We start from the raw sequence: 25,647 nt of genomic DNA, 5'->3' as shown, positions 1-25,647 counted from the left end.
TTTTTCGGTCACCTAATTTTTCGTATCGAGGTTCCCAAAATGACTGAAATTTCACAAGTTTCAACTGAATTTTGTTCTGTGGATGGGACTGGCAGACTGTATCGTATAATTAGTGTTGCTAACAACTTATTTTACTGAGTATTTGGGTCAGCACTGTATGGGAGTATACCCTGACCCATTTAAAGATGGGTTTTCTATGTGTTGCTTTTCAGATCTGATGGGTTTGACCTTCTTTATGCTTGCTGTACAATAATTGTTTCATTAAGAATTCTCTACAATGCTGAAGCCCTATCATACTATGTAGAGCAGGGGGGAATTCATGTGTGCACTTTCTAACATTTCTTCATATTATTGGTTTCCAGTTCTGACATCTTTTTTCTGCAGAGGTTTTTGAGGAAATCCTGGAAATTGTGTCATATATGACATTTTTCTCTCCAACAATTTCTTTGGAGATGTGGAGTCTTTGGCCTTTAATGATGGAAGCATTGACAGACTGGGCTATAGATTTCTTTCCAAGTAAGTTTTCATGCACTCAACTTGGTTGTAGCATTGCTGGTTTTCCTCTGCTTGGATTAACATTATCTAAATAATCCTTGATTTGCATCATTGCTTGATTTCAGTGCAACTATGGTGGTAACTGTTGGTATTTGCAATTTTGAATTGGTTCATTTTGCGTACCTTTCTCCCAATTTTTTGGAGTACACTACTCATGTAATTAGAATGTGCATTTTTTGAACCAAAATATGAAGCCCATCCTTGAAATATCTGCAAATCTTGTTGAATCACTGACACCTGTGTTTGATCTGTGGGATTGAGTCATTGATGTGAGGTCTCAGGTACATCCAACAGTTTGCAGAATGGATTATTGATATCCTCTTGAAGGCTTCATTTGTTCGAACAGAAATATCCTTCCTGGAAAGTCAATTTTTAGTGTAGATGCTACATTTCCCCCCTTTGTAGTCTGCTGTTTTCTTGACAGTGGGACAGGGAAACATATTATGTCATGGTAGATTTATGAGAGGATATACCGTACAATGAGATAGAGTTGTTTCTTGGGTCAGAATTGCTTCATAGACCAAATTACTTCTGTCATCTAGAAAAAATCTATTAACTTAATTATGGGCCAAGGATTATGAATGTTGCCAGCTTCAAGTAGTCTTGCTGCTGTACCCCAGATGAGGAATCCTTTTTTTTTTTTTTTTTTTGGGGGGGGGGGGGGCGGGGTGCAGGTGGTATCATTTTCCCGAAAGATAGGCAGGGTCAGCATTGGTGCTGGCATGCCAAGTCCTTAACCTTTTTAAGTCGTTTCCAAATTTTTGTATTGTGCTTCAATGAAAACATTATGTTGCTTTTATGGTTGTGCCATTTTAGAGAATGTACGTGCACTATATCCATCTTCTCTTGTACTTCAACAACTCTGTCAGCATTGTTGTCATCCTTCCTTTTGCTGATTTTTTGTTACTTTTCAGTTAAATTCATTTTCTGCAGTTTGTAAGTGATACAAGCAAGTACCTGTAGTTGTTTAGTGTGTTGTTCCTTGTTCTTTTTTAAGATTCTTGCTTGCTGCTTGATTTTTGGCAGCAACATAATGTTTTCATAGGGGGGGAGGGGAAGGTGTGGTGCTGGCGGCATCATTTCCCATGGATTCTGGAAAGATAGACAGGGTGGGCATTGGTGCCGGCATGCCAAGTCCTTAACCTTTTTAAGTGTGTCCAAATTTTTGCATTGTGCTTTAATGAATACATTATGTTGCTTTTATGTTGGACCATTTTAGAGAATGTACGTGTACTATGTTACATCTTGTCTTGTACATAAAACTCTGTAAGCATTCATATCATCCTTCCTTTTGCTGATTTATCTTAAAAGCTTTTCATTTGTTAAATCTATTTTCTGCTGTTTGATGAGTGATACAAGAAAGTGCCTATAGTTGTTTGGTGTGTTGTTTCTTGTTCTATTTTACGATTTTTGCGTGCCTCTTGATTTTTAGCAGCTTCTTGTACTCTTCTATGCACTTTTGAGTTTCTTAAAGTTCGTTTTGATGTAGATATTCTGGTTCCGCTGGACAATTATATTTCCAGGAGTACTGAGCATTTTCTATCTTGCAAGGATCCTGACTATCAGCAAAGTCTTTGGAATGTACTTTCATCTGTGAGTATGCTTGATCCCCACTTATACTACATTTTTGTTTGTGCAAATGTAATGGAAGGCCAAGGAAATAGGTAGTTGATTCAGTCTTTTTCCTTTTTGTTTCTGTGGTTGATTTCTTTCCTCCCATGCTAATAAGTAGATGATTCTCACTGCTCAGATCATGACCGATAAGAATTTTGAAGACAATGATATTGAGCCTGCTCCTAAGCTCATTGAAGTAGTTTTCCAGAACTGCAAAGGTCAAGTGGATCAGTGGGTTGAGCCATATCTTAGAATCACTATTGAACGTTTACGACAAACAGAAAAGTCATACCTGAAGTGTCTTTTGATGCAAGTGGTGAGAATCTCTAGCCCAATGCCTGGAAAAGAAACAAAGATGTGGATTGAAAATAAAAGTGGAATCTAAGTTTAAGTGTACAATATCCTGAAGCACTGTGGTTTATCACTTCTTTACAAATGACCTATTGCTCTATCACTTGGTGTGGTGGTAAGAGCGAAAAGCAGATTTTGCTTAGGATCTTCAAGTGGTTGTAAGCAAAAGAGCAAAGTGCCACCACTTGGTGCCTTATGGAAGCAAAGTTGCTTTCTGCTTCTGAGCCACATGTATTCTTTTTCATCTGAGCACTACAGGATATGTTTCTCTTTTATTCAGTAGTTTTACATCACAGACTTCTAAGTATATTCTTTTCCATGCTGAAGCTTGCATTAGGTCAGTTTCAATAGAACCTCATTGTTTTGCAGATAGCTGATGCTCTTTATTATAATGCGACTTTGACTCTGGGTATACTCCAAAAGCTTGGTGTTGCAACAGAGGTTTTTAATTTATGGTTTCAGATGTTGCAACAAGTAAAAAAAAGTGGTGTTCGTGTAAATTTTAAAAGGTCCTCTCTCGCTCTCTGTTGCTCTCGATCGTATATATATGTATGTACATATTATTGCTCGAGTCTTGGTAATGGGTTACATATCTTTCATGATCGCAGGGAGCATGATAAGAAGGTTTGCTCTTTGGGATTAACATCTCTTCTCGCACTTCCTGCTGACCAGTTGCCAGGGGAAGCTCTAGAGCCTATTTTTAAGGCAACTTTAGATCTACTTGTGGCCTACAAGGATCAAGTTGCAGGTTGGTACATTATTATGTTTTATATTAGTTGTAATCAAATAAGATCTGGGACGTGCCAGGTCGGTACATCATTTTGTTTTATATTAGTTGTAATCATAGTCATCTCTATAAGATCTGGGACATGCTTATTATCTGGTCTGGCTTCTTGTTCAATCTTCATGATATTTGTTTTTTTATGTTTATGGACAGCAGCAGCAAAGGATGAAGAAGGTGGTGATGATGATATGGATGGCTTCCGAACTGATGATGAAGAGTTAGAAGATGATGATGGATCTGACAAGGAAATGGGAATTGATGCTGAGGATGGAGATGAAGCCAACAGCATCAGGCTACAAAAACTAGCAGCGCAGGTCTGTGAGATTTGAGGCATCATCCCATTTAATTTTTGCATTGACCTGACTGGCATTGTGAGCCGATAGTGTTTTCGACATTATGCCAATACTTTTGGCTTTAGTTTTTAAATTTAAGTAATACAATTGTAAAAAGAACAAAAAAAAAAACAAAAAATGGTGGCAGCTTCATATTTGCATCCTGGATTTCCACTTCAGTTTTTTGGAAAGGATGTCAACTTTCAAATCATCCTGTGTAGCTAATACATTGGATTATTGTTGCCTTGTGTATGCAGGCAAAGGCCTTCCGCCCAAATGATGAGGATGATGATGAGACAGACGATGAGTATAGTGACGATGAAGAATTGCAGTCCCCGATAGATGAAGTGGACCCTTTCATTTTCTTTGTGGATACTATCAAAGGTATTCAATACTAATTCTCCAGTCTAACTACTAAATTTAAAATCTCATTAAAAAAAAATAAATAAAAAAATAAGTAAAACTACTGAGGTTAAATTGTATTTGTATTGTCTGACATTGTAACTTCTCTGCTTCAAGGTATCCAAGCAACAAATCTGGGGCATTTCCAGAGTCTCATGCAAAGGCTTGATTTTCACTACCAGGCTTTGGCAAATGGCATTGCGCAGCACGCTGATCAAAGGAGAGTAGAGATAGAGAAAGAGAAACTAGAGAAGGCAGTTGCCACCTCATGACTAAATGCGGTTGATCGTTTTTCACATTGAAATTTTGCGCTGCTCTCCTATTATTGCTTTGCATATGCAGTAGAGAAACCAAGAGTCACTACAAGTGCAAATGGAAATCAGATGGCGGCAAAAGTGGGTGCTCTATCTTTCTGCGGTTCTCCCACATGCTTCAGTGCATGTTGGGCAAAGTATCTCTGGTCAGTCTGGCTTTTTTCTATGGCAGAAGAGCTGCATCATCATTGGTTTTCAGCCGTAGGATTTAGTTACCATTTGTTGGAGAAGAATTTTCCCATTCTTTCTCGTGTTGGTTCAGTACCAACAGAGTATATTGGTTTAGGAACCCATGCATCTGTCTTTGTGGCCCAAAGCAGGGAGGGTTTCTATTATAGAGTGTATATGAGTTTTTTCTTTTAATCAGGGTCAGCATCCTGCGATAGGATTGTTGATGGTTGTATTGATAATTTTGGTGGAAGGTTGTCTGCTTAGTACATTTTGATTTATTTGTCAGCTAAATGAGGGTTGGGTTCCTTGCAGGGCCTTCCATGGTGGTAGGTCTCTGCCTTGTTTTTTTGGGGCAAGTAGGTCTGCTGCTGATGTAAAGCAGTAAATTATTTTTTATATCCACTGCTCCTTTGTATTAAGAAAAATGAGTTATGTTCAACTTACGGCAAATTCTCTCCCTGTACAGCTCTCTGAAACTGCTTATATCGAGGTTCTAAAATTTTTGTTCTCATATGATTTGGCATATTATGGTACATGCAGGATTTTATAAAAAGCTGGGAAATCCTTATCTAGATTGGAAGTGGTAATTGGTGCCTTGGAACCCTAGAATGTCTTCTTGTAGCTCCTGCTTGGCTTCTGCTTTGGGTTGGCCGTTTAAGTCCTTTGGTTAATAAGCTAGGCCCTCGGCCTTTATGGCCCCATTCCAATCGGATTTTCAGCTGGTGCATTTGCATTATCTGCTGTGCCCCGTTTCTTATTTTTGTATCGTTTCCGGTAGGTTCGGACTTGAGTAAGTTGCACCGGTGTGGGCCTTGGCAGGACCATCTTCTATCTAATCAAACTTCGAAAAAGTCTCAAGGATTGTCCAGATCTGCTTCTAGATTTTGATTTTGATTGTTAATTTCTGAACTGTCGAGATTGATGTGCAGAACTATACCAAGGTCCATCAAATTTAAGCCAGACTCTTCACTTCTTCAAAACTCAGCTGCATATCTGAGTCTAATCAATCAATAATAATTGTTCAAATGTGAGTTTTTCCTAATTTGTGGTGGGAAGTGCGGTAAGATTGTAATCTTTAATGAGTTGGAATTAATGAAGAAATTCGTAACTAGTTTTTTTTAAGCCAAGTGTTGGTTTTAGTTTTGGCCTTGCATACCGATGTGGCTAGTTATGGTCGGATGACAGCCAGTCCGGTCGGGTTGAACAAAGAACCACTTTTTTGACCAACCGGATGGTCAGATAAGATGAGGATAAACCCATCAATTCCGGGCATAATGCATATCTTCCCTAAAAACTTCAGGGTCAAGAGATTGAATCCCAGATCGGTTAAAGAAACCATATTGAACTCAAACCACTGCCGACAATATCTTCAGAGTCCAAACCTGACTGAAAGGAGAAGGGGTAATGGTTGAATCCTATTCAAACTCTTTAGCGCAAGGTAATTTCTCCTATAAATACCAATGCATTCTTCAGAAGAAGGTAAGTAATTAGACGTAATTCTCTCTGGTTTGAAGACCTAGATTGGTTTGCTAGCTACCTACATATTGCTCTTCAGCTAACTTGCTCGTCGGAGGCTATACTTGACCAACCTTTTTGCAGTGCGTACCAGATCATTAAGAATAGTTGGAGACAATTCAAGTGAAGGAGAGCGGGAGATTAACAAAGAGGAGACATCCCAAGGAATCAAAAATATTTCTCAGCATGATGTCCTACTAGATCCCTCTGATCAGTTCGTAACAATGGGTCAGTTCAATGAATTGCAGAAGCAAATCATATAACTGAGCTAACTGATTAGTGCGAGCATTTGTCAACAAGTAGCAATGCCGAAGATTGGCCCACAGGTTATCCCTATTAACCTTAATGACAACAGAGATGGTCAACTTCTGAGACGAAAGGAAGTACAGACACAAAATCCTAACCCACGTCATGACCATCTCAAATAAACTGTAAGAAAGGAAAGGAAAAGGTCGGTGAACAATCTCGACCTTCATGAAAGTTAGCGTCTAATGACCCTCCTCTAAACAACCAATATGTTGATCGAGAAAGTAGCTCTCAGCCTACTGACAAGGTGGAGATAATAATGAAGTTCCAACCAAGCACACTGACTATGTAAACAAGCAGTTTAAAGAATTTGATGAAAAGCTGAAGAAACTAAAAGATTTAGGCAAGGATGCGCTATATTCCGTTTTTAAAGGATCCTTTTGTCCGAACAATCTTGGAGGTAGAGATGCCAAAATTTTTGAAATGCTCGACCTTCACCATAGTCGATGGGACAAGATGCCAAAGACATCACATTATGCACTATAAATCTGTTATGTCTTCATATTGGCATAGTGAAGTGGCTATGTGCAGAATCTTTCCTGCCTCACTAATCAAAGTAGCATCTAAATGGTTTCTAGGACTTCAGAATGGCTTATTAGAAAATTTTGATCATCTTGGTCGGGTTTTCTTATCACGTTTCCAAAGCGGAGTAAGTACCAAGAAAAGAGAGAACACTCTGTTCTCTATTAAGTAAGGTCGAACAAAGCAATCAGAGGCTATCTTCGGGGGTTCAACAACTTAACCATTCAGATCGAGAATTTATATGAAAAGATAGCCTTTAATGCACTATACCAAGGGCTTGATCACAAATGACTGCTCGAACGCCTCCTCTTGGACATGCTAGAGACATATGTAGATTTGCTCGAATGATGTCATAAGCAGGCGGAGAAATTAGAGACCATAGAGTCCCGGAAGAAGGATTTGGTCCCATTAAAAAAAAAAATGAAAGATTCTAGTTGAGCAGGTCACCCACCACAAACCATAACAAGGGTGGTCGGACAGAGCCGACCAAGCAAGTAGAGGAAACATACACCCCCTAAACGCCAGAAGCTCGGAAATTCTGATGCAAATCAAGAGCCAAGGATTGCTAAAGTGGTCGAACAAGATACAATATCGACCAGAGAATTGTGATAGGAACAAATATTGCGAGTTCCATAAAGATCATGGTCATTCGACTGATGATTGCAGGCAATTGAAGATGGAAATTGAAAAGTTAATCTCTTGAGGGAAATTAAATATGTACAAGTAAAACAAGGAACCCTTCTATTTTCGAAAGGAGCTTGGAAAAGAGCCAGGTTGACCAGTAGAGAAGGGAGAAGAAGCTCTAGCAAAGGCCGATTAGAGGGAGAGGATATCAACAGAAGAAAACGATCACTGATATATACAGTGCTTGGTGGTCCATAGAAGAATCAACTCGGCAAGCTAAAAGGAAAGCTCGATACATAGGTAATGCTAAACTCGAAAAATCAGACATGAAGATGGCATTAGAGCAAATCACCTTTTCTTCTGAAGATATGTAAGGCGTGAAAAATCCCCATGATGATGCTCTGGTGATAAAAGTCATCTTAGCAGGAACTGAAGTCCATAGAGACTTGGTAGATATTGGCTCTTCTACAGACGTACTATTTTTGGAAGCTTTTGAGAAACTGAAATTAACTGAAGACATGCTCGTTCCATGTGGAGCACAGTTGTACGGATTCACATGATCCTCAACCCGAGCAAAAGGGATCATCAGGATAGATCTTCGGATTGGTGAACACCCAAGGGACAAGATTGTCCAATCAAACTTTATGGTTGTTTAAGATTAATCAACGTACAATGTCATTTTGGGTCGACCCACTCTCTGTGCTCTAGAAGCAGTGGTGTCAACCCTACACATGAAGATGAAGTTTCCAACCAAAAATGGAATTGGGGATGCAGTGTTGACCATACTATAAAAATTATATGAGGAAAAGGGCAAGAACCAGTACAACCATGTCCGTCGAGATCATGGATGATTGGGACGAAGAAGCTATGCAGAGAACTAAACTAGTGGAAAAGCTTGAAAAGATTTGTCTCAATCCCAAGCAATCAACTCAGGTGAAAATGATTGGAGTCGAGCAAGAAACGAACTTCAAAGTCAGATTAACTCAGTTTTTAGAAGAAAACTCAAACGTCTTTGCCTGATTGGCAGATGATATGCCCGAATAGACAAGCAAATAGCCTAGCACAGATTATGTATTGAGCCTCAAGCAATTCCAGTTGTCCAAAAAAGAAGGAACTTCTCTATTGAGAAACATGAGGCCATCTGAACAGAGGTTCAAAAACTTAGACAATCAAGTTTCATAAGAAAAACCGACCACCCAACTTGGTTGGCAAATGTAGTGATGGTTAAGGAAGCCAATTGTCACATCCAGCCAGCCGGTACCCTATTTGGAATACCTGGAGGAGTGATCCAAAGCCCCAAAGATCAAGTTTAGGAACGATCATATCCACTTAGCATAATAATATAATCAAAAGCAAGAACAAATCATTGTTTTCAAGTAATTTAATAATAAAAGTCAAGAAAGAGAAAGCATCTCAGAAGGATCACAAAAGAATATAAGAGTGCGGAAAATGATACCAATAGAATAAATAGTCAAAATGCGGAATGAAACAGAAACCCACTCCACAACAACAGCGGAAAGTAGATCGAATAAAAGTAAAGGTTACAACCAGTTCTCAAAAGAAATGAAAGAAAGGGGTAAACAACTAAATTAATGTCTCTTCGGTCTTATAAAGTATATCCTCATAAACATAAATAAAAGAAACAAGACATGATCGCTTCCATTCCAGAGTAGGACTAATCCTGGTATGCAGCAAAATCACCCGAGGGATCTTCAGTGTAATCTTCGTAACCGCTAGCACCTTGAGAGGCTTCATCAGCTGGCATCTCGTAGTACTGGCCGTCATGTTCTTCAATTCCTGTAGAATAATCTAACAAAATATTTGCACAAAAAGGAGTGAGTTCGAAAGAACTCAGCAAGACAAGTTATTTCACAATAACATAAATAACATGATACAAAACATAGCATGATGCAATATGATATGAAACAGACAATGCATGTATGAATTTAACTCTATGTATGCTAGTCTCTATGGTGGACATGCTTTAAGTCAGAGCACCATACTTCTTTGGGAAAAGTCCCAAATCACTCAGCATTGGTTGGTAATGGGTCTTGCATCCCTCTAGAACAAATTCATGGCTGGGGTTTAGGTCACCGCTCTCTCACAGAACCGTTTGGTCTAAGTATTGATGCATGTCAAGGTAAAGCCTAGCCAAATGCAAGTCATCTACTTAGTCATATCAACTCAGATCCAGATACGTCCATTCCTCCCCTCTCGGGATCCTTTTTGGTATCCTTCACACTAAAGTCAGCGTATCCTATGGCTACAACCAACTTGGACTATAGACTCATCAACCCTATTTGTCATCTACAAATAATAGACGGGAAGCTCTCATGTCCTCTCACGGATATAACTCACCGGTCTTGAGCGCCTGTGAGCCCAAGTCTACTATTTGCAACCCTACCAATAAATGGCCTCTCACGAGTATCCACAATGTGATCTATGACCTCTCATGGATATAACACACCGGTCTCGAGTGCCCACAAATCCACATTGCTACCACGGTTCGTTCGGTCTCAATACCCTTCCGAATCAGGTCTGATACAACAAGGACATCTTAGCCAAACACTGCTAGACAAGTCCTAGGTATGACATCCAATAATTTGGGAAAGTGTCAAAGGGCACCATCGAAAATATCCCATACTATTCCCACTGATGTTCAAGGACAGAAATTTCAAAAGGACATTCCCCGATCCCAAATCATACCTAATCAATCACAATCCCAATTCAGACATAGCACACACAATCGATATTTCATCATATTGAAGATACAATTAACATGATCAACCGCATATATAATGACAACAATAAATATTCATAATAACAAAGAATACATAAACATGGTGTTGTAACTAATATATCCATTACCGGTTTATACCGGTCAAGCCAACCTCAACCGGGTTCAATTGAGAGATAAAGGCAAGATGATCAGAGACGTCCAAAAAGGAGCGATGATCTGATGGTTATGACTGAAAGAGTATTATAAGCGGGAAAGCCAGTATAAAAGCAAGGGAAGATTCGTAAGAAGGTAAGTCTCTAGAATCAACCAAAACTCTAAGCTCACTCTGATTGAACTCCATTACTAGCATTTGAGAAGCTCTAGAGAGCTCTGGAAACACCATCGACACCATACTGACTAGATCGTCGGAGACGAGACGCCGATCAAGACGATCGGCTCCGTTTCTTACTGTGATTCTGTTTCTTTCAGGAGTGAGAGGTTGATTGATCGAAGAGCAAACCAGATCGAATCAGATCTGAGGAGTTCGGTGCGGGAATCTACGGTTCAAGGCGATCGGCAGAAATAGCACCAACATTTGGCGCCGTTTGTGGGAATCCAGTCCAGAACAGAAGCTATGGCTCAATCACCTGAGCGAGAGGAGGAATTACCGATAGAAATGGCGGAAACAAGCCAAAGGGAGCCAAGGAGAGTAAATCCAAAAAGAAGAATGAGAGAAGTGGTTTCGATGCCGCAAATTCCAGTGATGCAAACTCGACAGAGGCAGAGAATGCTGGAAGATCATTCTCCACCTCGTCCAACTGATCAGTTTGAAAGGCAAGAGAAACAATTAGTAGATACATTGGCGACATCTCGTCCAGAGTTAGATCCAAATCTGATCGCTGAGCGGTTTGAGAGCATGCAGCATCAAATACTGGAAACACAAAATCTGATGAGGACTTTCATCAAGAAGATTGGACTACATCCTGAGGAAAGAGTTCCGGTCTTGTCAGCTGGAAAATCTCGAACTCTTTCCTGAGCAAAAGCGACCTCTGTCCCAAATTCTCAGATTCAAAAGTTAGGAGGAAGCCGAAGGAGATCATTTCTGAAGGAAGGATCAGGAGAAAGTGCGGATCCAAACTATATTCCACTAGAGACTGAAGATCGAGAATCGTCCAGAGATGATCAATTGAGTCATATCTGGAGCAAAAAGAGTAGAAGCGTTGGGGATTGGAGAGATAAGAGAGAAACATGAAAATCAGGAGATTGTAGATCTGAAGTCTATGGATCGGAAATTAGTAAAAGATTTTGCGTCCTCGATGATGAAATTCAGCGACTGGTGAACAAAGATGGCGGAGAAAAAGTTGAGGAAATAATGAACCAGAATCCATTTGCTAAAGACATTATGTCAGCACCATTGCCGCACAATTTTAAACTTCCGACATTCACGATGTATGATGGAAGCACAGATCCAATGGAACACCTGGCTCAGTTCAACTCTGTTATGATGCTAGCAGGTAACTCTGATATTTTAAAGTGTCGCTCATTTCCATCTTCCTTGAAAGGATCTGCAACAACCTGGTTCTTCAGCTTATTACCAGATTCCATTAAGGATTTGACGAAAGTATTCTTGTCAAGATTCCAAAGTAGCATGAAAAGCAGCAAAATTGTTGATAACTTAGCTGCAATCCGTAAAAAATTGGGAGAATCAGTTCGAAATTATATGAAGAGATTCAATCAGGAGTCAATTCAAATTAAAAATCTGAATGAGGCGGTGGCATATGACGCTATGTTCAGAGGCCTAACAAATGAGCATCTTCTGGAATTCCTGATCATGAACAAGCCAGCGAATATAGCAGAATTGACAACTCGCTGTAATCAGTATGCAAATATGAAGGACATTCTCCAAGCAAGAAAAGAAACTGACAGCAGTGGAGTTAAAAGGAAAGATGAGGAGTTGTGAAATCTGATCAGAGAGATCAGAGAGAGCGAAGGAATAGCAGGAGCTTTTCAAGAAATATTCCTGATCGTCAATACAGAAGGGACATCCCAAAACCATTCCAAGAAAACTACACTCCTCTCAACGCAAGAAGATCGGAAATTCTGATGCAAATTTAGCATCAGGGATTTATGAAATGGCCATTACCTATGATAGCAAAGGCGGATGAGAGGAACTCGAATAGGTTCTGTAGATATCACAAAGATCATGGTCATGATACTGATGACTGCAGAATTCTGAAAAATGAAATTGAACAACTGATCAGTCAAGGAAGATTGGACCAATATGTTCAAAAGAGAAATGGGGGCAACAGAAGAAATGCCGCTGATCAGCCGAGAAGGTGGAACAATCGAACACCAGCTAGAGAAGAACAAGCCAAGGGAGATTTTCAGTACAACTCTCTAGAGGAAAATACTAAACAGCAGGAAAATCGGCAGATTCAACAGAAGCAGTCCCCCGTCATGACCATCCTGGGAAGTTTGGACTTAAATTCAATTTCAAAATCTAAGGCGCATGCCGGTATGTGAATACTTGTCGAATCTCATGTTATTCCTAGAAGAATCAAAATGATGAAGGAAATAGTCTTCACGGAGGAAGAAATGGAAGGAATTCAAGAACCACACGATGACGCCATTGTGGTGGTCATCGAGGTGGCAAACAGAGATATTCATAGAGTTCTGGTAGACACAGGATCATCTGTAGACATCATGTCTTACGAAGCTTTTCAGCGATTGAAGTTGGATACGGTCAAGATAAAACCTTGCAGCACAAGGCTATTCGGATTTTCTGGAGAGTCTACTTCGGTAGAGGGGACGGTGGAGCTAACAATAACACTTGGAACACATCCACAAACGGTAACTACAGTTACTAAATTTTTGTTAATAAAAAGTCTATCAGCATACAATATAATTCTCGGGAGACCAACGTTGAATACTATTGGTGCAATAATTTCGACAAGACATTTGAAGGTCAAGTTCCCAACAGAAGGAGGCATTGGAGAATGCAAATCAGATCAGAAAACTTCAAGGCAGAGCTATACAACTTTTTTGAAGGATTCAAAAGCACAAGGTAAGGCACTCGCCTTTACTGTTGAGGTTACGGATAACAGGGATGAGGAAAAAATTCAAAGAGGTGAACCGGTAGAAAAGCTGGAAAAAATTTGTTTTGGTTTGGAGAATCCAGAAAAAGGGACCATGATAGGAGCTGATCAGAACAGTCAGGACAAGGAGCAATTGAAAGAATTTCTTCAGCAAAACGCAGATGTCTTTGCCTGGTCAGCACAAGACATGCCAGGTTTAAGCAGAGAAGTGGCGGAGCATTGTCTATGGATAGATAAATCTATCAAACCAATGAAACAGAGACGAAGGAATTTCTCGTCAGAAAAGCATGATGCAATTAAGGTTGAAGTGGACAAACTTAGGAGATCTGAGTTCATTAAGCAAATCGAGTGTCCAAGGTGGCTAGCAAATGTGGTAATGGTGAAAAAGCATAATGGAAAATGGCGAATGTGTGTAGATTACACTGATTTGAACAAGGCATGTCCCAAGGATTGCTATCCTTTGCCGCGAATTGATCAGCTAATCGATGCTACATCAGGTCAGCAAATGTTGAGTTTTATGGACGCCTATTCTGGTTATAATCAAATTCTTATGAAGAAGGAGGATCAGCCTCACACGGCATTCATGACCAATCGGGAAAGCTATTGTTATAAAGTTATGCCTTTTGGGTTAAAAAATGCTGGTGCAACATACCAAAGGGCAATGAACAAGCTGTTCGCTGATCAGATTGGAAGAAATATGGAGGTTTATGTAGATGATCTTCTTGTAAAAAGTCAATTTAAATCTGATCATCTCGCCGATTTAAGAGAGTGCTTTGATGTATTGAGGAGAAATGGAATGAGACTCAATCCTGAGAAGTGTGCATTTGGAGTTTCATCTGGTAAATTCCTAGGTTTCATGGTCACACAGAGGGGTATTGAAGCAAATCCAGAAAAAATCAGGGCTATCTTAAATATGACGGCTCCCAGCAAGATGAAAGAAATTCAAAGCTTAACAGGAAGAGTTGCAGCATTAAGTAGATTTATATCTAGATCAGGAGATAAGTGTGCACCATTCTTCAAGGCTTTGAAGAATCTAAATGCACTCAACGAATTCAAATGGTCAGAGGACTGTCGAATTCATTTGAAGAGTGAAGAGGAGGTTGACCGATCCACCGTTTTATCTCGACCAAAGCCTGGAGAGAGCTTGCAGATATATCTATCTTCTTCAAAGGCGGCGATAAGCGCGGTGTTAATCTGGGAGGAAGGTACTGTTCAAAATCCTATCTACTTTGTAAGCCATACATTGTTAGATGCAGAATCTAGATATCTGGAATTTGAGAAACAGGCTTTCGCCTTAATAGTAGCAGCCAGGAAGCTCCGACCCTATTTTCAGGCTCATCCAATTATTGTTCTTACTAACGGCCTTTAAAGAAAATACTGCATAAACCTGATTTGGCGGGGAGAATGGTATCATGGGCAGTAGAGTTAACAGAACATGATATAGATTATAAACCTAGAACTGCGATAAAGGCACAAGTTTTGGCCGATTTTATTGCTGAAAGTATTTCATCACCGAGAGGAGGAAAAAGATTCTAGTAAGGTGTCTTCTCGTGTGGACCTTACATGTAGATGGGTCAAGTCATTCGCGAGGATCGGGAGCAGGAGTGATTTTACAAAGTCCATTTGGATTTGTAATTCAAAATGCACTACGGTTTAATTTTCATGCTTCGAACAATGAAGCGAGTATGAAGCTCTTATTGCAGGGGTTACGACTAGCCGAGATCTCTCTGTGTTCAAAGCATCGAAGTAAAAAGTGATTCTGAGCTGGTGGTCAGTCAAGTCACGGGAGCGTATGGAGCAAAAGATGATCGAATGGTCAGCTATCTTAAAAAAGTATCACAATGTAAGGAGTGGTTCGCACAATTCTCAGTCACAAGGATATCTCGAATTCAAAATAATGAAGTAGATTCTCTGGCAAAATTGGCATCCGTAAAGTCTATTTCTATTCCACAAACTGTATATTATGAGGAGCTAGATATTCTGGCATATTCAGAGCCAGAGATAATGGAAATTGACACAGAGATATCTTGGATGGATCCTATTATACAAGATCTGAAGGATGGTATTCTTCTTGAAGATAGGGAAAAGTCCAGAATTGTGAAAAGAAGAGCTGCCAGGTTTATTCTAAAAAATAAGTTATTATATAAAAGAACAGTTTCTGGGCCACTTTTGAAATGTTTGGGACCCTCTGATGCTCTTTATGCCTTATCCGAGGTTCACGAAGGAATCTGTGGAAACCACTTAGGTGGGAAAGCTTTGGCGTATAAAATTTTAAGACAAGGATTTTATTGGCCACGAATGCAATCTGAGGCAATTGAGTATGTATGAAGGTGTCATCAATGCCAGATTCATGCACCAATTCAGAGCCAACCAGCAGAATAGCAGCGTATTATAATGCTCGAATCAAACATAAATCTTTCAGAGTAGGAGATTTGGTTTTGAGGAAAAAATCAGCATCAGATCCAAGGAACTGTGGAAAGCTTTCTGCAAACTGGGAAGGGCCATATGTGGTAACAAAAACTGTGAGCAAAAACACATATTGGCTGAAGGATTCTTATGGAAGTTGTTTGAAATGACCGTGGAATGTAGTTCACCTTAAGAAATATTATCAGTAGAGAGAATTTTCTGGTATTCTTGGAGAATGCATTTTATTAAACGTGGTCATCCAAAGTTTCTTCTTCATTATTAATCCAAAGGACATTTATGCGAACCAGTTCTTCTGATCAAGCCATTTCAACGCTGATCCAGGGTCATTCTTTCTGAGGATGATCCCGACTTTCCGAGTCGAGGCCCAAGTGGTCGGCCTTCCGAGGCCTGGTCATGCTTTCCGAAGCTGATCACAGATCATTCCATACCGAGAGTGGTCCCGACTCTTCGTGAGTTAGGCTCAAGTAGCCAGCCTTCCGAGGCGTGATTATGCTAGCTGATCCGGATCATTCCTTCCGAGGGTGATCCCGACTCTTTGTGAGTTAGGCTCAAGTAGCCAGCCTTCCGAGGCTGGTCATGCTTTCCAAAGCTGATCACGGATCATTCCGTACCGAGGGTGGTCCCGACTCTTCGTGAGTTAGGCTCAAGTAGCCAGCCTTCCGAGGCCTGGTCATGCTTTCCGAAGTTGATCACGGATCATTCCGTATTGAGGATGATCCTGACTTTACGTAAGTCAGGCTCAGGTAGCCAGGTCATGCTAAGCTAATCACGGATCATTCCTTTCGCGAGGGTGATCCCGGATTGTTCCTTCCGAGGAATGATCCCGACTTTCCGAAGTCAGGCTCAAGTAGCCAGCCTTCCGAGGCCTGGTCATGCTTTCCGAAGCTCAAATAAAGATTCTCTCTTATTTTCTTTTAAGTATGAATGTTCAATCTCAAATATGGATGATCGTTTTTCAAGAATGAATTTTCGTTCTCATGTATGAGTGTTCGTTTCTTAAGTTATCATGATCAGGGGATAACCAATTATCTACTAAAGACATAATGTTCCGAGCACAATAAAGAGAGAATCTTATCATAAACACCGACCAAAGATAGATGATTCTTTTATTAACATAAAAAGGAAAGAACAAGAAAAAGTGTCACTTAAAGAAAAAGGTAAGTACAAAAGATTTTTTTTTTCCCAACAAAGACAGTTTGAACTTCAAGAAGTCTAGGCAGCTTCCTCATCCCCATGATCATCTTCACTGCTGCTAGAACCGCTCTCGTAGTTGTTGCCAGAATATGTTTCCTTGGGGGCCGGCTCCCAGTTTGAGTCTAAAAAAGAAGTTACTTCAACTGGAGTTCCCTGGGGAAAGGATCTTTTCTGACCACCCAAGATGGATGGGAAATTTGGAGCTCGTCATAAATTTCGGGATCAACAAAGTTTTTGAAGTCAAAGACGTCCAAGTCGGGGTATTTTGATAGAACATCTTTATACCCATACCACCGACCATAGTTGAAGCCTGGATTAGAAACCTCAGCATGAACTCACAACATTTTTAGGTATGAACCCAACAACGAATGACCTTGTGACGGAGTTCATTTGGAAGATCTTCCAATGATGCAAGGGAGGTCCGAGCAAGGCGGGAGTGCAATTCTTCAATCTCAGAACGAGCATCTGCTCAATCTTTGGTGATTGTGTCGAGCTGATTGGAAGCGTTCGACAAAAACTTGCCTTTCTCCTTCAGTTGCTCTTCCAAAGACTTAATGAGCTCAGAGGAGGCTTTCTCAGAACCTTCTAATTTGGCAACCCGAGCAAGAAGGGAAGTTTCTTTATCAACCAAAGCTTCAGTATGAGCCTTGAGGCTAGACAACTCGACATCTTTTTTCTTAAGACTATTCTGAATACCGTGCAGAGACAAACAGTCTTGACGAGCGGTTTCCAAACAAACCCTAAGAGATTGAGTAAGGTTGCACGGCATCCTACAACACCAAAAAACTAAAATCAAATAAAGGAACACTGAACAAACATGAAAAGGAATGATGATTGAGAAAGACTTACTTGGTCGCAACATCATATCGTCGCAAAGGAGTCAGACTCTCCATAAACCTCTGGTCGGCGGGAAGCAAAATGTTTGAGAGCCACTCCTTTGCCACTGTTGTCCCCCCTTGGTGGTTGCAGAGCACAGTGGACTCAGCTATCAACGACCATTTAAGTAACAACAATGGAAGCCGAGCAGGGGTCAAGCTAGCTGGAATCGAACCACTCACTTTTGCCCAAACAAAGGGACTTGGCTGATCCTTAGAAGAAAGATGAGGGTCAAATGCAATTTCCTCCTGTTCCTGAGAAGCAGCATGATTAGTTCTAGAGCGTTTCTCCCGATTAGAGTCTGGCTTGACATTTTCTCTGGTCGACCTAACCCTCTTTGGAGCTTGAGGTGAAGGGCTGGAAGGTGCTGCAGATTTGCCCTTTCCACCCCTTGACTTCTCCAGCTTGGTCGGGTGTTTTTCCTTGAACTCTTTTATCTTAGCTACCCAACCTTACTGCATGCGGCAGCACTCAACAACACTACACAAGAATTAAAAGATAGAGGTTAAAATTCCAAACAAATATAAATAAGCTTCTTTAAGAGAGTAGCAAGAACAAACACTAACTTACCGAGCAAAAATTCCCAAAAACTTAATATCTTTGAGTGCTCAGGAGAGAACCCATTCACCGCTCGAAGATTCTTGTCCTCGGTCAGAATCTGGAGAATTTTCTCTTTAGCCTTATTCTCGGGGGGGGGGGGGTAAGAGGAGGAGGATCGTTCAACCCCTTAGCAGGTCTACAACTCCATGAAGTCAGGAAAGGAGGCGTGCTCGGAGGACGAACATAAAAGAACTTGGGACGTCATCCCTTGGTATTTGAAGGAGCATCCCATTTCCTACAAAGTTTCCATCCCACCTAGATTGGCTATACGGTCTCTTTGATAGATAATACCACCCACTTTTCTTCATCTTCTTGGCCATAAAGAAGTGGAGAAATAGAGCTAAAGAGGGTCTAACCCTAACTGACTCTTGTTGACGAAACTCCCAAAAGCGTATAAGGTTACGCCAAGTGTTCGAGGCCAACATTCCCAGACACATCTCAAAGTGACACAATCTTGACCATAATAGGATGAACAGGAAGCCTAAAACCACTTTTTAGGGTGGCTTCATAAAGGACAAACTCCCCTAGTCGACACTTGTTAGCTCGTTCAGTCACAGTGGGGGCTCTAAGAAGGTACTCTTGAGGAATCTCATATCTAACACATAAGTACTCCAATCTATTTTCGGTCATCTCAGAGGTTCGGAATTCAGGCCTTGATTTGTTCGGATCGAACTCTATGTGATCGGGAGAGGGGTCTTTATCTTGTTCTACTTTGTATTCTGCGGGTGACAAATTGTCTACCCATTTCTTTCTTTTTGCCTTAAACTTAGCTCGGGCACTGACAGTGGGTTTATTCCGAACATTTTGTGGGATCATTGGTGGTCGAGATTCATGCTTGGAATCCTCACCCTTGTTCCCGAAAGGATCCTGAACAGACACTAATAGAGATTGGTGATTTGATCGATCACTAAAGGCTTGCTCGGACTGCTATAGCCTAACACTTTTGGAACCATCTGATAGTGAGTCAGAAGCATCCATGTTGACCATAGATCGATGGGGTTTTCTCGCAACCATCTTTCTTCCAACCATGGGGAATCTAAAACCGACTAGGGCAAAACCCTCTTTTCTCCCTAAACTACCCAAATTAGGTTCAAGAAAAGAAAACAAAGTCCCACAAAAATATGCACGAGATAGAAGACAAAGGAGAACCAAAAAAAAAGGAAGAAAATAAAAGTTAAACACTTTTGAAGAGGAAAATCAACCAAACAATTACAAAAGAGCAGAACTCACTAGTGTAGACGATTAAGGTCCTAAAAAGTCTTTGGCAACAATGAAGAGACTGATGATACAAACTCAAACACCGATAGCACAAAAATGATAAGCAACAAGGAAATGGAGAGCTCTGGGAAGGAAGTTGGAGCAGAGAAAATGGAGAAATGAAACATAGAAGATAAAGGAAGAAGAAAGGGTCTTGATACCCTTGTATCATTCCAATCTGAAGGCTAGGAATCAAAAAGCTAATCCAAGGACTGAGATTGAAAGACGTTAGGAACTCCTATAAAGATACCCATCCAAAGGGTCGTAGAAACTCAATCTAATGGCTGAGTTCTCACCAACCAATGGAGCTAAAATCCATACTTTTCAGTGGAGAGGTCATGGGTTCGACCCTTGCGGACAACAAAGCTTCCGTTGAGGATGTAATCAAGGTGCATGCAAGCTAGTTACTAATGGATGAAGAGGATGAAAAACTCTTCGAATGAAATAATTGCCATCATTGCCATAACTGAGATCGTGGACACGTGGCGTTTTTCAAGAGACATTGGAAAAAGAGAGCAGCTTACTTTCTGCACAACGAACAGTTTAAAGCATGGAACAATTTCTCGCAGAATTTCGGTGATTTCGCCCCCTGGCGAACTGAAACCAGGGGGCGAAACAAGATCGGCGAGATATCGCCGAATATCTCGCCATTTATTGTGGTATATCGCGATATATCATTTTTTTTTTTTGCGATTTTTATGTTATTTCTTGCACTTTTTAGGCAATTTCTCTGGCAATTCTATCCCAATCTTAAAAATTCTATCCCAATGATTCAAGACTCAAAGTTAATGTGTTGAATGTAATTAGGAGGAGAATCTACATAGAATAATTTATAGATAGGAAGACATTTTATAGCAAAATCTTCAAGATTAATGAGCAATCTGACTTACTATATTCTAGAGATTTAGTCCTCAAAAGTCAACATGCCAAATGTGGTTAGGGAAGAATATATACATGAAATAATTTATGGAAACAATTTAAATTATGAATGAATTTTGTAATAGAATCTTCAGAGTGAATGGATAATTATTCCAATTATGTCTGAATGATGTAGGCCTCAGAAGGTAATATGTTAAATATGACTAGGTAGGAGAATTTAAATGGAAGAATTTATAGGAAATAATTCAAATTTATCACATATTTGCATTAAATTAGGATAGGTATCAAATTTACCAAAATTATTGACTAAAAATACCCAAAACTGGGGGCGAAATTTTCCAAATGGGGGGGGCGAAATCTCGGCGATATTTCGCCATTTCACCGATTCGCTGGGCAGCGAACCGGGCGAGATGAACGAACTTTCGTTCATTGGTTGAAAGGCTCAAGAGATATGAGTGATCTTCTATTAAGGCACGAACCAAGTGTGAATAAAGATTTGTTTGGTTTAAGTATCTTATCTTGACCCTGAACTTTAATATTAGTCCTTTGGTCCCGAGCTCAAAAAGACCAAATGACTAGGGGGCTTATGATGTAGCCAATTATGGTCAGATGACAACCAATCTGGTCGGGTCGAACAATAACCACTTTTTTGACTTACCGGATGGTCGGACAAGAAAAGGATAAACCCATAAATTCTGAAAATAATGCATATCTTCCCTAGAAACTTCAAGATCAAGAGATTGAATACCAAATCAGTTGAAGAAACCATATTGAACTCAAACTACTGCAGACAATATACTTCAGAGTCCGAACCTAACTCAAAGAAGGAGAAGGGTAATGGTTGAATCCTATTCAGACTCTTTAGCAAAATGTAATCTCTCCTATAAATACCAACACATTCTTCAGAAGAAGGTAAGCAATCACACATAATTCTCTCTTGTTTAAGATCTAGATTGGTTTGCTAGCTCCCTGCATATTGTTCTTTAACTAACTTGCTCATCTGAGGCTATACTCGACCAACCCGGTCAAGTACGTTTTTGTAGGTCCCTTCGTTTGAGAGGTCAAGCAGGATTTTCCATCAACACAACCGAGAGATCTTGCCAGTAAGGCTAGAACTAGGGAACTGATTCATCATAAACTCCACGTGTTTCCAAATAAATCTTGCCAGTGAGTAAGCACTCGGGGGCTTCTGTTGTCAACATAGGATTCAGCTAGCAGATCTAAGCAACGGGGTTTTCAAGGTTACACAATTTTCTATATCAGCTTCAATAACGGTCCAAACTACAAAGAGTCAACTCTAGTTGTTGATACGAAATCTTGCTTGTCCTTCTCTGTCTCGTTCCTGCAAAACACGTGCTCGACCTTGGGTGGTCGAGGTACGTCTCGACGAGCAAGTCCAGTACCAATGAATATGATCACAACTACTCAATAGAGAATTCAAGTAATTGATCACACAGAATATGAATGCCTACCCCCATTATGTTTACTTGAGGTGTTTGTATAGTATAAGATGATAGAGTTAGATTCGGAATACGATTCTAAGATGAGTTGTTCTAGGAGGTAACTCTACGAAGAGTTGTCACATCCTGCCCAAATACACCCAGCCTATACCCTATCTGGGTTACCCGGGGGAGTGATCCACAGCCCAAAAGATCAAGTTTAGGAACGATCATATCCATTTAGCACAATAACATAATCAAAAGCAAGAACAAATCATTGTATTCTAATAAGTTAATAATAAAATTCAAGAAAAGATCTCAGAAGGATCACTAAGAATATCAGAGTGCGGAATAACAAGATACCAAATCAAAAGACAACTGTGGAGTATAGCGGAAATATACTCCACAAACATATGCGGAAGGTAGATCAAAATCTAAGTAAAGCTCTAAGCTATTATAAGCAAAATAAAAGTCTGGAAGAAATGAGAGAATCTAATCCACATCTTTAGTTGGCTCTTATTCTTCTTCAGTCTTCATCTTCTTCACCTTTGGGTTATGCTCTTGAAGCTTCAGATCAGTATCTAATGCACGATCCCATTGGCGAATAAAACGATGCTGGCTGCCATCAATAGGAGCCCTCAGTGCAGTCCAAATCCGAGTGTTGGCTGCCTCGCTATTCATTACCTTGTCCAAGGATATCCGGAGTTGTACTATGTACGGAAAGGTCCTCCGTACTGGGGCACGAGTTCTCTTTCGATCCTGCAATGTCATCTAAAAACAAGTCCCCCGAAGGGTAAGCTCAAAAGAACTTAGCAAGTAATCCAAACACAATAAGAATCTTCACATGCATTCACAAGCAAACATATATGCAATGATATGAAACAATATATGAAAATATGCTTCTAACTCTATATATGTATGCTGGTCTCTATTGGCAGACATGCTTTAAGTCATAGCACCATACTTCTTTGGGTAGGTCTCATCACACAACGCCATTTGGTAGTGGGTAGGAACACCTTTCGGACAACCTTGGCTGGGGTTAAAGTCACCACTCTCTCACATCACCATTTGGTATAAGTATTGGTGCATGTCAGGGTTAAGCCTAGCCAAATGCAAGTCTTCTACTTAGTTATATCAACTCAGGTCCAGATACATCCATTCCTTGCCCCTGGTGATCCTTTCCGGTATCCTTTCCACTAGAGTCCTAATAGTCCCTGACTACGGACTCATCAACCCTATTGGTTATCCACATATGGTAAACAGGAAGCTCTCATGGCCCCTCACGGGTTGGTTACCGGTCTTGAGCGCCCATGAGCCCAAGTCTATCCATATGCAATCCATATGCAACCCTCCAATAAATGGCCCCCACAATGTGATTCCTGACCTCTCACGGGTTGGTTACCGGTCTTGAGTGCCCGTGAATCCCCATTGCTACCACAGGTCGTTCGGTCTCAATACCCTTCCGATTCGGGTCTGATATAACGGGGACATCCTAGCCAAACACTGCTAGACAGCCCTAGGTATGACAATCAATGATTCGGGAAAGCGTCAATGGGCAACCCCAGAAACATCCCATACTATTTCCGATAATGTCCAAGGATAGAAATGTCAAAAGGACACCTCTCAATCCCAAACCATACTTAATCAATAACATCTCAGATCGTTCACAATCATACATGTCACACCATAGTCCAAATCACATTCAACATCATTCATGATTCATTCCAATATGTAAATCACAATATTAACATCCTACTGTAATTGCAGAGGTAACATAATATAAAGAAAGTAATTCAACAGTAGCTAAATCATGCATTCGAATCATATCATAACAAGGTATGTAAATATGCATATTGTAAGTGGAATACTCACCTCATAATCTGAACTTATAATCTTCAAGTAAGAGACCAGAGAACAGTTCCAAAATCACCTAAACAAGCTTGACAAAACATGTATAGGTCATAAGAAGTAAATCCAAGAGATAGGAGTTGAAACATAGCAAAATTGAGGCTCCTGCATTCATTGGTCGATTGATTGGTCTACTGACCAAGTCGACCAATTAGTCGACCAACCGAGTAGTACGGAACTGCAGAAACTAGATTGGTCTTAACTTCTTCGTTTGAAGTCCGATTGATCCGAAATTCGAAGGGGAACTTCCTAGAACATATTAGAACTATAAAGGAAGGTCACATCATCAAGTCAAGGTCAAAAGATGGGTTCTTGATTTGAACCAAGAAATTAGGGTTTCAACCTTAAGGCTCTCATGAAAAGGCTAGGGTCACAAGATGAAAGGGAATAATTGCTTAGCAATTAGATAACAAGAAAATCATTGAAAAAGTTTATATTAACATAAATATAACTCATGTGGTTACCCTCACATGGAAGGTTACCCAAGGGTTTCAAAAGATCGTACGAGGATTAAGGTTTCAAGAAGAATATTCAGGGCTAGGGTTGAGATCACGATGATGATCATAGATCTCAAAGAATAGAATGAGATCATGGAATAGACAGTTGCAAGAAGGCAGCATCTTCTTCCTGATCTCAATCAAGAACAAGATTGGAGAAAGAATAATCTATAATACAGAAGAAATACTGTGAAACCCGGCCCTAACCTTAACTCGGATAGTCTTTTGTCTATAGGTCCGAAGACTTGAAGTAGAAGTGAAAGTCAACTATGGGCCATATTGGTAGAAGACATAGTGTTCGACTCCGAACCTATGGAGATTGAAGATGATGCCCCATACTTGAAGACAGTGTTGGATATAGAGAAGAGACTACGCCTGGATGAAGAGAAGATTGGTTGATGATCTTAGAGCTTGGTGGGATATGATTTAAAGCCATTTTTCCATGCTAGGTAAGTTATAGAATATGTGTTTAAAGTTTCGTTTGATTCCGAGTAGTGGAAGGCCCTCAAATCCCTGTCTTTGGATTTGCTGTCTGCCTGGGTCGACTGCTTGGGTCGATTGGGCCAGGCTACCAAGCCAATCGACCCAGAGATGCTGAACTCGAGCAGAATCTTCTGTTTAGGTTATGTTGCTATATATACCCCATGACTTCATGATTTTAGTATCCCTAGCCTCCAAAACACTTAGAGAACGAAGGGAAACCATCTCCAAGCCTCCAAGAGTGTAGAAGAAGATCTAACCTTGCAAACTTGCAAGTTCTCTCTCTTGTTCTTCAATCAAAGGTTAGTATTCAATCTTTTGTGTTCTTGATTCATTCTTTCCATGATCACTCTCATCTCTGAACTGAGATTATGATGAAGATGCTACAACCTTGTAGTCATATCTTTACAATCTCTTTTCATTCTCTTATGCCATGATCATCTTATTCATTCTTAATATGATTTTTTATGATTTCTTCTTAAACTATGATCATATTCTTATTTTGATTTATTCTAGCATTGTAGATGCCTCTCCATGATTATTCATACCTCTGATCTACTGTGTTCTTGTACTAGAATGAGATCTTATCATCTCTAGTTCATCTCTTTCATTCATAGCACGTTTCCAATGAAAACCATGATTTTTACCAAAATAGAAATTATGATTTCAAATTAGTAAGTAATAGTTTTAATGGTTGTTTGATGTCTAAATTATGATTTTTAGTCTTAGACTACTGTGTTAGACATTCTCTCCAAGTTTCGTCGCATTCCGGATTGTGTAGCATAG

General features: G+C 40.1%; 1 protein-coding gene across 2 annotated transcripts in view; it reads left to right on the top strand.

The window, feature by feature from the left end:
* Positions 1 to 5,889, top strand: part of LOC149022251 (importin beta-like SAD2) — a 65,773-nt gene extending 59,884 nt beyond the window's left edge. Inside the window, exons 15-22 of one of the 2 annotated variants that reach the window (XM_089150433.1) lie at positions 385 to 516; positions 2,045 to 2,148; positions 2,306 to 2,485; positions 2,890 to 3,029; positions 3,129 to 3,268; positions 3,461 to 3,618; positions 3,894 to 4,020; positions 4,156 to 5,889. In XM_089150433.1, coding sequence (XP_089006559.1) covers positions 385 to 516; positions 2,045 to 2,148; positions 2,306 to 2,485; positions 2,890 to 3,029; positions 3,129 to 3,268; positions 3,461 to 3,618; positions 3,894 to 4,020; positions 4,156 to 4,310 — 1,136 coding nt within the window. In that variant the 3' untranslated portion in view covers positions 4,311 to 5,889. Of the gene's footprint in view, positions 1 to 384; positions 517 to 2,044; positions 2,149 to 2,305; positions 2,486 to 2,889; positions 3,030 to 3,128; positions 3,269 to 3,457; positions 3,619 to 3,893; positions 4,021 to 4,155 lie in introns of both variants that reach the window. The other variant, XM_089150432.1, reaches the window with a different exon arrangement.
* The last annotated feature ends 19,758 nt before the right edge of the window (positions 5,890 to 25,647 follow it).

This window comes from Hakea prostrata, chromosome 3 (genome assembly GCF_041222555.1).
Source record: "Hakea prostrata isolate BN-2017 chromosome 3, UWA_Hpros_2, whole genome shotgun sequence".
Lineage (NCBI taxonomy): Eukaryota > Viridiplantae > Streptophyta > Magnoliopsida > Proteales > Proteaceae > Hakea > Hakea prostrata.
This window is presented reverse-complemented; position numbering and strand designations above follow the sequence as displayed.